Source organism: Varanus komodoensis, unplaced genomic scaffold (genome assembly GCF_004798865.1).
Source record: "Varanus komodoensis strain SLA01 unplaced genomic scaffold, ASM479886v1 scaffold11, whole genome shotgun sequence".
NCBI classification, from domain to species: Eukaryota; Metazoa; Chordata; class Lepidosauria; order Squamata; family Varanidae; genus Varanus; species Varanus komodoensis.
Window position 1 is genome coordinate 2227298 of NW_025335317.1, and position 16454 is coordinate 2243751.

At 55.9% G+C, this 16454-nt stretch overlaps 1 protein-coding gene across 3 annotated transcripts in view; it reads left to right on the forward strand.

Moving 5' to 3' along the window:
* VCL (vinculin) overlaps positions 1 to 16454 on the forward strand; it is a 61420-nt gene that overhangs the window by 30400 nt on the left and 14566 nt on the right. For 2 of the 3 annotated variants that reach the window (XM_044420237.1, XM_044420236.1), the window contains exons 7-15: positions 2815 to 2905; positions 5821 to 5968; positions 8041 to 8194; positions 9444 to 9619; positions 10207 to 10397; positions 11498 to 11697; positions 12340 to 12468; positions 12946 to 13095; positions 14502 to 14610. In XM_044420237.1, coding sequence (XP_044276172.1) covers positions 2815 to 2905; positions 5821 to 5968; positions 8041 to 8194; positions 9444 to 9619; positions 10207 to 10397; positions 11498 to 11697; positions 12340 to 12468; positions 12946 to 13095; positions 14502 to 14610 — 1348 coding nt within the window. Of the gene's footprint in view, positions 1 to 2811; positions 2906 to 5820; positions 5969 to 8040; positions 8195 to 9443; positions 9620 to 10206; positions 10398 to 11497; positions 11698 to 12339; positions 12469 to 12945; positions 13096 to 14501; positions 14611 to 16454 lie in introns of all 3 variants that reach the window. The other variant, XM_044420235.1, reaches the window with a different exon arrangement.

Consider the following 16454-nt stretch of genomic DNA (forward strand, 5'->3'; position numbering starts at 1 on the left):
CCCTGCGCTCTGCTCCCGGGCTTCCCACTCCTCTCCCCCAGCCCCTTGCCTTCTCCCTCCCTCTTCCATGTGCTCTTCTCCCACTCCGCCAGCCCCTCTCCTGCCGCCTCCCCACCTCCAGCCCTGCCGCCCTCCCCCTTCCAGCCACCGGCCCCGCTCTTTCCTTCTCGTCTGTCCCTTTGCTCTCTTATTTCCTCCCGCCACCTTCCACTTGGAGGCCTTTCATTCCCCCCACCCCGGTGCGAGCACACACACTCAGCTCCTCGGGGCACTTGTGGCAAGTCGTTCCCCCACAGCAGTCACTCTGCGATTGGCCACATCCTGCACGGGAGCCGTGCTGTGGGGCACCCGCCGGAGCTTCTCAAGTCCCTCAGTGCGCCCCAGAAGGCTGGGGGTCCCTGCTTCATTGTCCTGGTCGCACCACAGGACAACGGGGCTCCTTGGACCTGGCTCACACAGTGGGGACATCCGGGGGGCGATGCTGGGGGAAAGGGGAAGCGCTGAGCCCGATTCCACTCCGAGCTGAGAAGCCGAACCTCCTGGAGGTGCCCTGACGAGAGCCGTTGGGGAAGCAGAGAAATGGGGCACCGCACGGGGCTTCCTCTTCCCTGCTGGCTTTTCCTTCTACGCGGATATTAGCTCTTCTGAGCCCCCCATGCGCTGCTCCTCAGGAAACGCTGGTGGTGACACACTGTGCCATCCTGCATTATAATATGCCATCCAAGCCTGGCGAAGCCTCACCAAAGTCACAGTTAGCGAGGGGAAATGCTGGTTGCGCCCATTTTTAGGAGTGGGTGTCAGGTTTTCGATTGGTGAAGGAGAAGTCGGGAATTTCCGGGCGTGACCCCTTGCCCGTCAATAGATGGGCTGCTTTGTCAGTGAGGAATCCTGCATTTCTTGGAGCTTCATGGTTTGGGAAGGGTGGCCAAGTCAGAGTGGAGAGCAGGGACTTGCCATGGCTTTAATATGTTGAGGGGGGTTTTGCCTGAGGCGATTGTGTGCTTGCAACGAATTCTGAGCTTTGTCTGATTGGCGGAGCTGGCGGGGGTCATGGTAGTTGTAGGCTGGCCTATCTGGAGGGCAGCATGTTAGGAAAGGCTGACATAGGCAAAACCAGTCTGGCTCCCCATCCACCTTTGAGACTCAGATTCCACTGCTTGCCTTTGGTGATGGCCTGAGATGTGGGGAGAGGATGACCCTGTGGATCATGGTAGGAGCTCTCAGCGGCTTCTGATATATCCTGGCTGCCTGCAGGGATCAGGCATAAGCATTAGGTGCCTTGCCTGGCTCCGTGTCCATGCCATTGGCAAGCCCCTCGCGGGAGCGTATCTGGGGCATTCCAGTGGCTTTGAGCTTATCTGCTCCGTGTAGTTAACATCCTCCATGAAACCATGGAGTGGGGCCTTCCAGTAGCTTGGCGTGAGGTGTCACCAGTATGCTGACTACTGACATCCAGGCTTGATTTCTTGTCTCTCCCTGTGGCAAATGTCACACTGGCTACCCCGTACAGATGCCTGGAGGCAGCGATGGGCTGGATAAAGGCCACTCAAATGAGTCCAAGCCTAAATAAAATGGTGGTGGTGGTTGAGGGCCCACACGGCTTAGGAAGATGTGGTTGGCCTGCTCTGGATGAGATGGTGCTTTCTTCAAGGAGTAGTTTTGCACTGGTTACTCTTGAGCCAGTTCTACCAGGGAACATCCATGCCTTCGAGCGTCTTTCATCAGCATCTTCCTAAGCTGCTCACTCCTCTTTTGGAATGATGATGTGGCTACCGGCATGCACCTAACGGGAACTTCTTCTATGGGTTAATGCAACTTAGGCTTCATGGGGCTGTTTTTGAAAGCCATCGAGACACTTGGCCTGGTGCAAAGGCGGCTCTTCTGAAGCCTGGACTGCAAACCTGACAGCATCTGGGAAGCTTGGGGCACCTCAGGGAATGTCTTCTTTCCACAGAGCTCACTTGTTGCTTCTGGGGACTCAGCCTAGCGGGGCTGTAGGGACGGTAATAAGGAGAGAGGCCCTGCAGTGGCCACTCCCAGCCCAAGAGGTCTTCCAAGCCACGTTTCTTCTTGTCTTCGGATGACTGGCCGAATAATGAGTGCTGCCTCTTTCCAGGCAGCATCGCAAGGCCCAGCTCCATTGCCTGTTTGAACCCTGTTGTCGCTTGTGTTGGGTCATGCCGCCTAACCCAGTTTTCTCTCTCTCGTGCTGCAAAAGGGCCAAGTGATGCCTTGCTGGGTTTGTCTGCCAGCCTCTTCGCCCTGCCACCCCTTGCTCCTCAGGCCCCGGGGAGCCAAAGCCGGAGGCCGTTTCTTGTTTCGGTCCCCAGCGTCTTGTAGTCCGAGGAATGGCCTGAACGGGGAAGTCGCGTTCCTGCCTACTGTTGCTCGTACGGCCCGCCGGATTAGATGGCTGCTTCTGCTCGGTCGCTATTCCGTCACTGGGGCCCAAACCCTGAAAGCCAGGTTGGGTTTGCGGGAAAGCCGACTGCCTGGCGATGCTCTTCATGATGAACCCACATGGGGCTGCGCCTGCCTTCTCCCCTCGCACCCTTGCCTCGGGTCCCAGCAAGTAGGAACAGCCCCGCTCCTGGAGGAGCACGTAGGCAGAGGACTCTTCACCCAAAACCAGTGCATGTGACCACTCCTGCATTTTGAGTGACGAGACTGCATCTGATACTTAACACTGACCTGTTGGCGAGTTGATTTGAACACAAGAGAACGTACTTGGCGTTGTGCTTTGCAGTTGCATCAACGTTTGAATTTGGCGGTGCGTGACTGGGATAAACCCCCCTTTCTCTTCTTTTTCTAAAGGATACAGAAGCCATGAAGAGAGCGCTGGCCTTAATAGATTCCAAGATGAACCAGGCCAAGGGCTGGCTCAGGGACCCCAGCGCCCCTGCAGGTAACACGGCGGCCTTTGCCGGCGACACGCAAATCCGGGCATACCGTTGCACGCAGCTTTCTGCACAGCTTGCAGCAGGAAAAGGAAGCAAAACGGGTCTGTGCCAAGAAAACCTGAACTGTGTAAAGCTGTGCAGATGAAGCACGTGCTGATTTTGCTAATAATTTATTTTGCACTCGCAAATCTTGGAGGGGGACCAAGCGCTGTCTGCGGCACGGGCACTCCATGGCGGCCCCCCATCAGCCGCGTCCCCAGCCTCCATTTTCATGATTCGCTGGCATTGCCTCACGCTTACCGTAGAAGCTGCGAGCGCTTGCAGGCCTGTATCGCCCGAAGGAGAGCCGAGATGTGTTGAACTGCCGCATTATGTGCTCGGAGGCGGATGCTGCGCTGGCGTGGCAAGACTGCTGATCCACAGTGTATGCACAGCCACACGTTCCCTTTAATGTGCTGCTTTAAATGGAAGCTTTTAGGCCCCAGCCTTTCAAATATTAATGTATTGTAAACCAAACTCATTCGGCGCTAAGTGGTGTGGAGCGCTCCGCTTGTTTTATCAAGCCGTCCAAATCACTTAGTGCGGTGCCTTCCAGCATTTGTATTCTGGGTTGCTCCTCTTCTTGGGAAGACGCTGCTGCTTTACTCCCACAGGCGCCCCCCCCCCCCCCCCCGGCCATTAAAATAAACATGCCAGAGTGGAGCTCGATGACTGATACGGGGCAGTGCCGGCTCTGCATCCAGACTTGCTTATGTTGGCTCTCGGGAGCAGTGCTCAAACGGCACATCTGCATTTCGCTTGCTGGATCTGCCCAAAAGCCTCGGAGAGGCAGCGCTTGCGGTCACTAGTTGACTCCACCGAACAGTCTTGGCTTTGGATCCTGTGAAGTCACACCAATTTTTCCTTCCAGGCTCTGATAGTTCACTAAAAACAAAAATCCGTTTGGGCAGAATATCAAACGATGAGATTGCCTGTGCAGGGAGGATGTTTGTGGGCAGGTTATATTGTTGTCGTTTGCGCTACGTTACGTTTCTCTCTTGCCTGGTTTCCTTTTGCAAGGAATGAAAGGCAGCTTGCAAGGTTCTCCTCTCCATTTTAGGCTCAGAACAACCCTGTGAGGTAGGGCAGGCTGAGGATCAGCAGCTAGCTCAGCTGGCGAGCTTTATGGCTGAGTGGGGACTGGAATCCCTCTCTCCCAAGCCCCTTAACTTCTCTACCCCATTCATTACCCTTGCCTTAAACCTTATTTTCTCTGCTTACTAGGGGTAAGATACACTGAACAATAAAACAGTTACTATTTCTCAGTTTGTGCCATCTGTTACTATGTGCTTTGCTATGATGAAACCTGTTCATAATTTAGCTAAGATAAATGAATCCGATAGATAAGATAGGTAGGTAGGTAGGTGTGGATGTACGCTGGGGTTCAGGGAAGGTGCGGCGCCCCCAGATTTTTCAGCTGTGACTGAGGGACTGAAAGTGGCGGCAGAGCTGTGCTAATCAGATTCAAGTCCTAGTTTATAGTCTTCTTTGAGAAGTAACCCTGGTTCCTGTTAACCAGGTTAAGATGGGTGCCAGCATGACATGGTTAAAGCTTGCTGCAGATTTGCTCTGGAGTACAGCAGATCTTGCATGCTCTTTTTGTTCTTTTAGTCCTGGGTAGAAGAATCAGAGCGCTGGCTTTCTGCGGCATTTCTCGATTCAGTGCTGAAAAGGCATGTTCTGTAACACAGCTCACCTGTTAAACTGATTCCGATGAATCACCCTGCAGTTGGTGAGCCATGTGTTGAGCCAGGACGTCATCGTTGAGTGACAAAGCCAAGGAATGCAGAGAGGGACGCCAGACCCGGGGGGCACTCGTGGGTCAGGCTGGAAGGTGGTCTAAGCTTGCCACGTGAGGGAGCCACGCACAGAATCGAAGGGTCCTGCTTCTGGACCCTCAGTCGTTACAGGTGACAAGGGCGATCACTTGGACATCATGCTCTGCCACCTGGGACAGGTGTTTCCACAGCACAGTTTATGCTTTAACGCAGGGGTCCTCAAACTTTTCTGCCAGGGGCCAGTTGAAAGCTGCCAGTGCTGGGCGTGGGCCGGAAGGGTGGTGCTGGTGGTGTGTTTGGGCCAGGGCGGGGGCGGAGTGCGTGGCGAGGCGAGGCGTGGGCGGGTGCATGCGCCCAGCGAGGGGAGGCGAGGTACAGGCGCGGGCAGGCACACGCCACGAGGTGGGCGCACGAGGCAGTGGCTTGCTTGCTTGCTTGCTTGGAGATCGTTTTCTCCGAGCAAGCAATCAGGCGCCTCCCCATGCGCGGGGCGAGGCGGGCGGCGGCGGGCACGTGTGTGATGGGTCCAAATGGGCATGGCGGGCCGGATCCGGCCCCCGGGCCGTAGTCTGAGGACCCATGCTTTAACTCTTTCTTTTCACCTGCGTGGTTTTGGCTGCACTTCTGCTGGCACTCACAGCCTGAGTTCATGGCTAAAGCAAATGACAGTTTTCCTGCTCTTTGGAGGAGAGTGTGGAATGCCCTCCAGCTAGGACAATGCAGAAGTAAAAGCTGCATTCCGTCTGTAGCAAAGAGCAGGATTTCATGGGGAGAGCTCTTTCTTCAGTGCCTTTCATTGTATAAAATTCTGCGAAAGGAAGAACAGGTTTAAAATTCATAGTTTTCCACTTTCGTACTGGGATGAATTGGCCTCCAGTGATGTGCATCATGGAATAATATGCTATTTCTAGAAAAACATTATTGTGCTGCAGGAAAGCTATTCTGTTATGGCGGATTATATTTCTTGAGACACCCATTCAGCAAATGGCCTTTCTTTTCTTCTTGCCCTGAATGCTGCCTTGCTTTTGATAGGATGAGCCATTTCCTGGGAATAAATAATGTACGAGCCACATTGTCTGTGTCCGCACGCTCTTGCCCCCTAGGAGACTCCGGCGAACAAGCCATAAGGCAGATCCTGGACGAAGCCGGAAAGGTGGGAGAGCTGTGTGCCGGCAAGGAGCGCAGAGAGATCCTGGGCACCTGTAAAATGCTAGGCCAGTTGACTGACCAAGTAGCTGACCTTCGCGCTAGGTAAACACTTCTTGCTACTGAGCGCTTTTAACCGGATGTTTGTCAAATCCCAGTCCTGCCTTTCCAAGACAGGGCCTTTTCCTGAAAGCAAAACAAATGGGGAATCACATGCATTATTTTACCAATATGCTAGCAGTGGTGGATAGAATTTTTGTTGGTTGGCACTGGGACTCTGTGCCAGTTACTTTCCAAATCTTCATGGGGAACTTCCATGGTTAAACTTCCTATTCATGTTTGATTAGTGTGATCCCCAACACCCACATTTAGACTGGCTGTACGCATATGCAGGGGCCCCCGGCAGGACACTGGGAAGCCCTAAAGGTGCAGCTCCCTGGATGTCTGCACCAGCATCTGTTTCTCAGCATGGAAAGACTCCATCTGGTTAACCCTTTTATTAAAAAAAAAAAGAAGTGGGGGGAGCTTATACACTTTGCACCCACTTTAAAAGACTGGTACGGGGGAGGGGAGAAGTAGCTTGATTATGCATGTGCCCCATTTAAACTCTGACCCTGACACTCATTTAAAGGCCTTTGTTTCTTGGATTGCAAAAGTTCTGATATCTATTACATTCAGGGTTTCATGAACTTGGCTTGTTCTCCACCTCTGATTTAAAGGTGCCATTGAATCTTTCCTTCCCCTGAGTTCTCTACACGTGCCAGAGAACTCCGGAGAGAACAGGAAGGACTGGTGTTACCGTGAGAAGGCAAAGCAGAGTTGTGTTGCTTTGCAGCTGGCGGAAAGTGTCTGCCTGCCCTTGCTTTCTTTGAAGAATCCAGCTGCAAGGAGACAGCTCACATTTGATGCGTGTGTCAAAGCCGGCTTTGGTTTGACAGGCGGCACTTGGAATATCATGTAGAGTTTTGATCACCTCACCCAAAAAGGATACTGTTGAGCTACGAAAAGAGCAGAAATAGGCACGGGGGCTGGAATATCTCCAACCTGAGACAGACGGCAACATCTGGAATGGCTTACTTGAGGAACACGGAGGCGCTTGATAGAAGTGTACAACGTTCTCCATGGTGTGGAGAGAACGGAGAGGGAACCCTTTTCGCCTTCTCCCACAATACCAGAGCCCAGGGTCCTCCCCCGAAGCCGAGGGGTGGGGTGTAGGGCAGATGGAAGGAAGCGCGTCTTCACGCAGCCTTCAGTGGTGATGGCCATCAGTTTGGAGGGCTTTGGAGGAGGGCTGATAAGCCTGTGGAGGAGAGACCGTCCGTGGCTACTAGGCCTGACTGGCTCTGGGCTACTGCTAGGATCAGACGGTGTGCCTGCGCAAGCCAGTGGCTGGGGAACATGGAAGAAGCGTCCTCGCACTCATGTCCTGCTCATGGGAACCGCCCGCAGGTGAGCAGGACACTGGCCTAAGCAGTCCTGTGACTGCTCCAGGGCCGCTCTCCTCGTGCTTTTAGCATCGCCAGCCTCTCTGCTCTGGAGTCCAGCACGGGAGTTCTGGCGTGTTGTGCTAGGAGGGTCTGGGGGATTTGCCGTAGGGGAGCGGCTGGCGGCTGCGTGGAGGCCTGCCTGTCCACCTGTACGGCTTCGGAGACGTGTGCCCTCTCCAGTCTGGTGGGTTGGAGAAGAGCCCACAGAGTCTTCGGCTCCTGCCTGCAGTCGGGCCCTGCAGTTGGCTTGACATGGCACTCTTCGAGCCCGAGCTTTGCTAACGGTATGTGGGTGCCCCCCCGCCCCCGAGCGCTTTGTTCATCGGTAGTGCATTGCCTGGCAACACCCAATATTCCTGCAAGGAAACACAAGTCGCAAAGGAACACAATCGCTCACTGAGCATCTTGTCCACTCCAGACACAATCCCATGTGCTGATCTCCTTGTGGCTGAGTTCTCTAGGGAAAGCAACGAGAATGCAGGCGTTTCCCTTGCTGGATTCTCCCCGGCACAGGGACTGCAGTGGGAAATGCGGCTCAGGTGGGACTGAAGCCCAGGGATCGAGGCCCCCGGGATCTGGAGGGGGAGCGCAGTGCGCCCTGTCTCGCCTGGAGTGCCTCCTCTTCCCTGGATCAGGGGACATGGCAAGGGCATGGCAAGGTTCCCGTGTTCCCGTTCCCGTTTCGCACAGAGGGCAGGGCGCAACGCCACTGGCCATGCAGAAGGCTCAGCAAGTGTCCCAAGGCTTGGATCTGCTGACGGCAAAGGTGGAAAACGCCGCCCGCAAGCTGGACGCCATGACCAACTCGAAGCAGGCGATTGCGAAGAAAATCGACGCTGCTCAGGTACAAGCCGTGCTCTTAGGAGGAGGGGGAAACGAGGGCCCCTCTCTGTTCTGCTGAGCCACTTTGTCTTTGGGGTGTGCTTTACGATCAGCCGCGCCCACTCAGGCAGCCATTTTGTGAGAGTGCCCACAGCCGCCTTTTGGAGTTCGTTGAAGGTGTCACCAGGCACGGGGACGGGGGTGGTGCAGTTTCTGTGGACTTTAAAGAGTCTTCTGTCCAGTGACTTTTGAGCCAGTGCTCAAGTTACGGGATGATAAGGAAGGAGTCCTCTCGTGGCTTGACAAGCATTTGAAGAAGAGAAGGCATCAGGCCGGCATGACTGGCCCATTCTCCCCGTGCAGCAGGAGGTAGACGCTGGAGTGGCCAGGAACCCGAATTGGGACTGGTGCTTCTCAGCTTTTCCATACATGCTCTGGAGTTAGGAGAAAGCCATGAAACAGGCAGGTTTGCTGATGGTGTGGAGCTATTGAGGTAAGAGGGAGGATAAAGCGAGGGGCTGCCGAGAGCGTCAGAAGAACCTCCTCAAGCTGGGAAAACAGGTATTAAAACGGCAGCAGTGTTCAGCATAAGCCAATGCACTGTGATGGCCGCGGGGCAAACCTCCCGGCGTCACGGACAGGCTAATGGAGGCTGAGGTAGCAGTGAGTGGCGCTCTGTTGAGGGTGAGTGAAAAGGGCAACTCGCACTTCTGGAATTATTAGGAAAGGAGGCGCCGACGGCAGGGTCAAAATGCCCGTGCCTGGAGGAAGAGTTGTTGGGGCCACGAGGACTGCTCTTCTTCTGCACACCGTGGGTTGTCGAACGCGGGAACAGAACACTGGGCCCTCACTCCAGTCCATCAGGGCTCTGCTCATGCTCAGAGTTTGTTTATCTTCTGTCGAAGATGGAAGAGAGGGAGGGTTCTGTGTGTGCGGGCAAAGCCACAGTCTCCCCCACTATCAGTGTGATGGTCAAGTGTGCGGTGCATCTTGCAAGAAAAATATTCCGTCTTACACTGTCTCTGCATCTTATTTATTGTTCCTTGCATTCTAAAAAGGTAGTCTAAAATTACTTGCGAGAAAGAGCAACCCTTGCTTGTGTCAAATGAGCCCTTCGACAGGCCTTCGCTGGGCCAAACAGAAGTGGGTTGGCCCAAGTCTGAGGAGAAATAAGAACGTTTTAAAGCGCAACACATCTGACTGCTTTACTGATGCTCGTACTGGGAGCCGTTCCATAAATTATGTATTGCTGTGTCTTTCGGTATATGAAGAGCTGGCTGGCGGATCCCAACGGGGGCGCTGAAGGAGAAGAGCACATTCGGGGCATTATGGCGGAAGCGCGGAAAATCGCAGAACTCTGCGACGAGCCTAAAGAGCGAGACGACATTTTGCGGTCCCTGGGAGAAATATCTGCTCTGACGGCAAAACTGTCGGATCTCCGGAAACAGTAAGGATCGCCACGGTCTCGGGGAGAAGAGTGGAAGGGCTGAAAGATGGCATAGAAAACCCTTTGAGAAAATAGAGAGACTTAGGTTGCAATCCGATGCCCACTTTCTGGGAGTAAGCCCCTTTGAGCTCAGTGCAGCTTAGTTCTGAGTAAACACATACAGGTTGCGCTGGCTTTTCTTTTCCCAGGTAAACACTGGAATTGTAGTTTGGGAGGGAACCCTGGCAGGAACCCTTGATAATCAGCGACTAATGTCAGCAGGGGCTCTAGAGCTTTAATTCTGCCAGATGGCTCTCGAAGGGCCTTCAGTTATACGGGGAGAAATCCTTAGCTGGAATACTTTGCTCATGGAATCCTTCGCTGAGTATTTTTCTGCCCACTTTGCTTCCATTCCTTACCATAGCTGCCTTCAGTGCCGAAATGCAAGCGTGCATCTTCCATTATTAGAATCCTGTTGCTTGGGACTGGGCAGCCCTGCTTTGCAGTTGCAACCTGCTGGTTATTGGGTGTTCACTGTGACTTGAAACCAACCTGGTTTCTGAACTGGCTTCAGAAGAGTGTCTTAGAGGCTTTCCTCCTCCCTGCAGCGGGAAAGGGGATTCTCCGGAAGCCCGTGCACTGGCCAAGCAAATAGCGACATCGCTTCAGAATCTGCAGTCCAAAACCAACAGGGCTGTGGCCAACAGCAGGCCCGTCAAGGCAGCAGTCCACCTGGAGGGGAAGATCGAGCAAGCTCAGAGGTGGATCGACAACCCAACCGTGGATGACCGTGGAGTAGGTAAGGCCTTCAGCATCTCTTTGCCAACCTCTGCATTCATAGAATCCTAGAATGGAAGAGTTGGAAGGGGCCATGAAGGCCATCAAGCCCACCCCCCAGCTGTTGCAGGACAGCAAGTTGCACCATCCCGCTCAGAGGGCTGCCCAGTTTCTTTCTGAATGTCTCTGGTGTGGGAGAGCCCAGGAGCACCCTAGGCAGCTGGTCCCACTGTCGTATTGCTCTGACTGCGAGGAAGCTTCTCCTGATGCCCAGCCTGAATCTGGGTTGTTGCAGCTTGAGCTGATTGTTCCATGCCCTACACGCTGGCATCAGCGAGAAGAGATCCTGACCTTCCTCTTTGGGACAGTCTTTGAGGGACTTCGAGAGGGGTGTCATGTCTCCCCTCAGCCTTCTCTTCTCCAGGCTGAACAGGCCCAGTTCCCTCAGTCTCTCCACTTGGGCAGTGTTCCCAACCCCAGATCATTTCTGTTGCCCTCTGCTGGGCCCCTTCCAATTTACCTGCCCCTTCCTTCAGTCTTGGTGCCCAGATCTGTGTGGCCTTGGGCAAGCGCTCCCCACCGTTGGCATCCAATCACAGTAGCTCTGGGGCCTTCCTTCCAGCGGCCTGCCCTCAGATCCCCCAATGTCCCTCCCAATTTCCTCCTCTTTGCCAGTCCTGTGGGGAAGTGTGTGGAGCAAGGGGCTTGAGCTGGCCGGGGAGAGGAGGTTTCCGAAGTTTCAGGCACTTGTTCTGTCTCAAACATGGGAGACACTACGGAGCAGCTGGGCTACAAAGTGATCAGTATCTACTGTTCAGATGAAATGGAGCCTTGGATGCAGCACGAACTTGAACTGGCTGACTCGCTCCCTGGGAGACCGAGCCTAAAAAGGGCTCCGCAGCCAGGTATTCATGCTGCAAAACTCACATCTGCAAAGACTCTCCAGTTGGTTCTGGACAAGGCACTTTTCTCTTCCTCAAACGTCCCCTATCGAAATACTTGCTTGTAATTTTTTGGACAGGAAAAGCCATCAAAATTTCTCTTTGGCCTCTCGGGTGGTGGAATTCCTGCTCCGCTTTTCCTTCTTCCATAAATAAAGCAAGGCGATTGCTCTTGATGCAGGCCAGGCTGCGATCCGGGGGCTCGTGGCCGAAGGGCGCCGTCTTGCCAACGTGATGATGGGACCGTACCGCCAGGACCTGCTGGCCAAATGTGATCGTGTGGAACAGCTCGCCGCCCAGCTGGCGGATCTGGCAGCCAGGGGCGAAGGGGAGTCTCCACAGGCGCGGGCCGTCGCCGCGCAGCTGCAGGACTCCTTAAAGGTATGGCGAGGGCAGCCCCCCCTGCCGCGTGCATCACTGGCTGAGCCGGTGGAAGGAGCCCTCCTTTGCCGCCGTGTGGACTCCGTTCTCATTCCTCTCACTGCCTCCACCATCCTGGCCAGGTGCTTGCTCATTTTCCCCAAGTCTAGGGAAACGGCAAGGCTCAGTTCTCAGCAAACTGAAGTCCCGGAGGCACTGGGTATCCCTGGGGAGGTTTACACACAGCTGGCTAGTCTGCCACCATGAGGAAACTGCCCAGCATCTCCTCTCTCCTCTCCTCTCCTCAAAACCGCCCTCTGCTCCTGCTTCACCTTGTGGATTAGAGATACTAGCTAAATCCTGCTAGGTGGAGCAATAGGTGAATTGTGGAGGGGCACAGTGGTGTCCGAGGGCCCCCATCTCGGCACTTCTCAGTTCCCTGCCCCGATCTGCAGAGGGTGGGGCAGCCGATGCTGCTAGCAGCCCCCCATGCCATGGTGGCTGTTCAGATTCCTTCGCTCGCTTTCTTTAAAACAACCTCTTACTGTTTTGCAACTCCAGCTTCGTGGCTGAGCAGAGAGCTGCTGGGATAGTCCGCTTCTGCACCCCACGCTGGCACAGCAAATTAATTGATGGAGCCCTTTTTTCCACACATGTTTTTAGGATCTTAAGTCCCGGATGCAGGAAGCCATGACTCAGGAGGTTTCTGATGTGTTCAGTGACACCACCACCCCCATCAAGCTGCTGGCGGTGGCGGCCACGGCGCCCCCGGATGCGCCCAACAGGGACGAGGTGAGAGCACCACCGCCGCGGCCAAGCCCCCGCGTGGCCCCTGCTCCTGGGCTTTGCCTTCCATGCCAGGGAGCAGAGCCGACCCTGGCACAGGCTACGGGGCGGTGCACCAGGAGCCAGAGTTCTGAAGAACTCTGCCATGCCTTAGCGTCTTAGCGCTCTTTTTATACTTTGAAGAAACTGCTTATGGGCAGCTTTCTCATTTTGTCTGCACGATTTGTATTCTTGCCATCGATAAGCTAGTAAAACAATGACGGTATGCACATTTGCATGCAGAATTTTGCAGCTCTTGAATAAAGGAGGTTCTCTCCAGCCATTCGGATGTGCAGTGAAATCAGAATGTAACTGAAGTGCCTATTTGTGGTTGGAAGCATTTGTGTGAATTGCGGAAGGGCTCACGGCTCAGCCGGGGATCCTGCACAGTCTGTGTTGGGGTTGCTGCATTTATTGGTGCCGGTGCTGCATTTCCCCCCACAGGTGTTCGACGAAAGGGCAGCCGGCTTCGAGAGCCATGCCGCCCGGCTCGGCGCGACGGCTGACAAGGCGGCTGCAGTCGGAACGGCCAACAAAAGCACCGTGGAAGGCATACAGGCAACGGTGAAGTCTGCGCGAGAACTCACACCGCAGGTGGGGTGCACCTTCCCCCTCTCCCTCCCCACCCCCGCCGGGTGCTTCGAAGCACCCCAGGTGCCTTACAGGTGAGCTCAGGCCAAGCCACCTTCCACCTGCAACCCTCAGCTGGGTGTGCGGAGCTCTTTCCGGATCAAGGCAGTGGTCTGCATAGTTGACCATTCTGTTGACAAGAGCTAAAGTCATGCTGGCCAGGGGATGATGGGAATTGCCATCAAACAAGTTTTTAGGGCACCAGATTGGAAGATGCCGGTATAGGTAAATGCATGTTTAATTTCTACTCATTTTGAAGAATGAAGAGGAGTGGCTAAATGCTATTTGTGGCAGGAATGCATCAACAGTCCACCCAAATCACATTTTCAGAGTCACAGGGCCTTTCCATCCCAAGGCGATTCGTTTGGAAAGCCTCTTAGCCTGACATGGGCTTGGTAGAGTCTCAAACTCTCCTGGTGACTCCTTCCAGCGGCGTTTTCCTTTCCAGTGGCCCAAAGTCAGCTGCAGATCACGGCAAAGGCATGTCAGCCCCATCTGAGGGTCGCAGGTGAAACACGCCATCATGTTCTGGATGTTGTGAAGTGCACATCAGTACATCATAGCTTGCAGCTCGGCCAAAGCAGTGGGGGAAACTGGTCTGGACTGGGTAGCTCAGGGCAGAATGGTACTGGATGGTACTGTCCGTGTTGGAGGGTCCGCGAGCCGGAGGCGGAGAAAACGAGCCCACCCTGACGTCGTGTGCTGACGCCCCCGTGCTGGGATGTCCCCAGTGGCTCTGCTGGGAGCGAGGGCTGCGTCTTACGCAGGGAGCCATGGGTCGACCTCAGGGAGTCAAGCTTAGTAGTAAATCCCATGGAAATCCAGGTGCTTGAGTAGATGTCTTGGACAGGGCCTAGCCATCATTCTAGCAGTTCTGCTGCAGTAGGAAATGCTGCTGGAGGAAGGGACCTCAAGCCGAGCCAGACCCAGGTGTGGGGGCCGGCGGGGGAGGAACGGCATCCCCCGCCCCCCACCACGGCCTCAACAAGAGCAGCTGCTAACAGTGCTGGAATCGTGCTGGTTCTTCACTGCTTTGAGAGCACTTCAGTAGTCCTTGGAAGATCAGTTGCAGGATGGAGCCAAGTGGCCCAGGTGAGAGCCAGGGCACAGTCCTCCATCAGGTGACCCTCACAAGTTCCTGCCCATCGCCTGCACAGGTGTGCTTCAGAGACCCTGGAAACTCTCAGGTGTTCTTGGGTGCTATAAAGCCCCTTTGCCCTAGGATTTTCCTGAGAAAATCTGTCGCCCTGCGCTCACGTCAAGTGAGAGGCTTAACTTTCAGTTTAGCAAGGCTGGGAAAGGCGGGCAAGGTGTGTGTTTACTTCCGAGCAGCTGCGGTGTTGCTTTAGGGGGTGTCCTGATACTGGCAGGTGGTGTCGGCGGCTCGCATCCTCCTAAGAAATCCCGGAAACCAGGCTGCCTACGAGCACTTTGAGACCATGAAGAACCAGTGGATTGATAACGTGGAGAAGATGACAGGTAAGACAGCGATCCGATTGGTGCCTGTCCGGAGAGGTTCTGGAGGGGGATCCAGAAGGAAGACGAACATCTTGGTGCCATCCCGTTAAGCAGATCAAACGGGAGGGAAAGGCTGGGGACCCACCTGAGCTGCAAGGGAGGCGAGCGTGGGGCGCTCGGAAGGCGAATTCATAGGACGGCGTACGTGGGGGGCCATCAGCAGAGCGGTGATGCAGAGCAGCAGCACGGGAGGTGTGCTGCATAGCATTTCGCTTGTGGGGAGGGTGCGGACCCTCCCTGCTCTGCACAGGGCCCTGCAGAGGGTGGGCCTCGCCTGGCACCCAGGGACCCACACGCACCCCTTCTGCGCAGCCGCCGCCAGGCACCTGCAGCTGAATCGCGACGGATTTCCTGTCGTACAGATGGGGAATCGAGGCTCAGGAGGGCACGGTGGCTTTTGAGCCAAACGCAGCCAAGCCGTCCCCTGTGCCATAATATTTGGGTGTCAGGAGGCGGAGGGCTCACTCGCCTTCCCATGGCAGCCACCGGAGACGGTGGGGCCTGGCCGGGAGTCCGCTGGGGAGGAACGAGGCAAGGGACCCCGTTCACGGGGATGTGTGGGGGCATGCGCAGCTGCACGGGATTGGTGGCCAGGGCAGGGGCAGCTGTGTCAGGGAAGGGAGAACAAAGGCAGGGGCAAGACGGAGGTGGCGGGGAGGTGGGCAGAGGAGGCGAGAGTGAGAAAGAGCAGAGGAGGGAAGGGAAGGGCGAGGAGACGCGCAGAAGCAGCCTTTGGGAGAAAGCGGGAGGCGGCTGGCGTTGCTGCAGCACGCGGACGGCCAGAGAGGAGCAGCAAGGGCAGGCCCTGCGCCCGAGACACGCAGCTCCCGCCTCCCAGAGGCCACGTCGCTCGCTTGGTGCCTTGGAGCTGGGGCGAGGAAGGGTCCCGGCAAGGAGAGGGCTTTGGCGCCTCAGGACACGTGGCCACGGCAGAAGCCGCAAACCACAAATGAGAGGACCTGCTGGGTGAGCCTGCTTCCTCGCCAGTTTGACATGGAGCGGGCGCCTTCAACGGCCCCTCCCTCCTGATCCTGCCAACGGCGGGGTACAGTGTCCCTTGCCCGCCGCCCTGGCTTTGACAGCCGCGGAGCCCAAACCTATCGTGGCCGCTTCCTCCGCTGGAGACAGCCGCGGTTGGTGGAAGTGTCCACCTCGACCCGGAGCAACAGGCCACTTCTCCGTGCAGGCTGCCCTGACCCCCGGGGCCAGAACAGCAGCCACGCCTTGGCCGCAGTGGGTGCGTGCTGCTTCCAGCTCTTCGGGGTCCCACAGCGGGACAGGCGCTTGAGCAGAGGTGGCCCAGCAGGGTTGGGGGGGTGTGGCATCCCGGGCATGCCCTGGGCTTCCACGGCAGCTCCTCCGTGGCAGAGCAAAGGGCAGGGAGCAAGCAGGGGAAGACGTGGCCCCACGGTGCTTGAGCCGGGCGCCCCAGCCTGCAGGTGTTCGCGCTCTGCTGGAGACAGACGCCCGCCTAGCTAGGCCAGCTGAGGACGGGGGAGGAAGAGGAGGGGGGAACGAGGAGGAGGAGGTAGGGAGGCCCACCAAGAAGGGGAGAGGGCAGGACCTGGGGGGCTGGGCAGCCCCCCAGAAGTCATGGTGGGCTCAAGGGAGGCTTGCTCTGTGCTTTTGTCCTGAATCACTCCTGGCTCAGTCGTTGCAACCCAGAGAGCTCACCCCTGTAGCGGCTGCTTGTTTCAGCCGTGGCAAAATTGTGCATGCACTTGGTTTTGCACCAATGTTTCTACCAGAAGGCCCGTGGCATTCCCTTTCACACGCACCGGTGGCACTGAAATCCCCTGACGCCT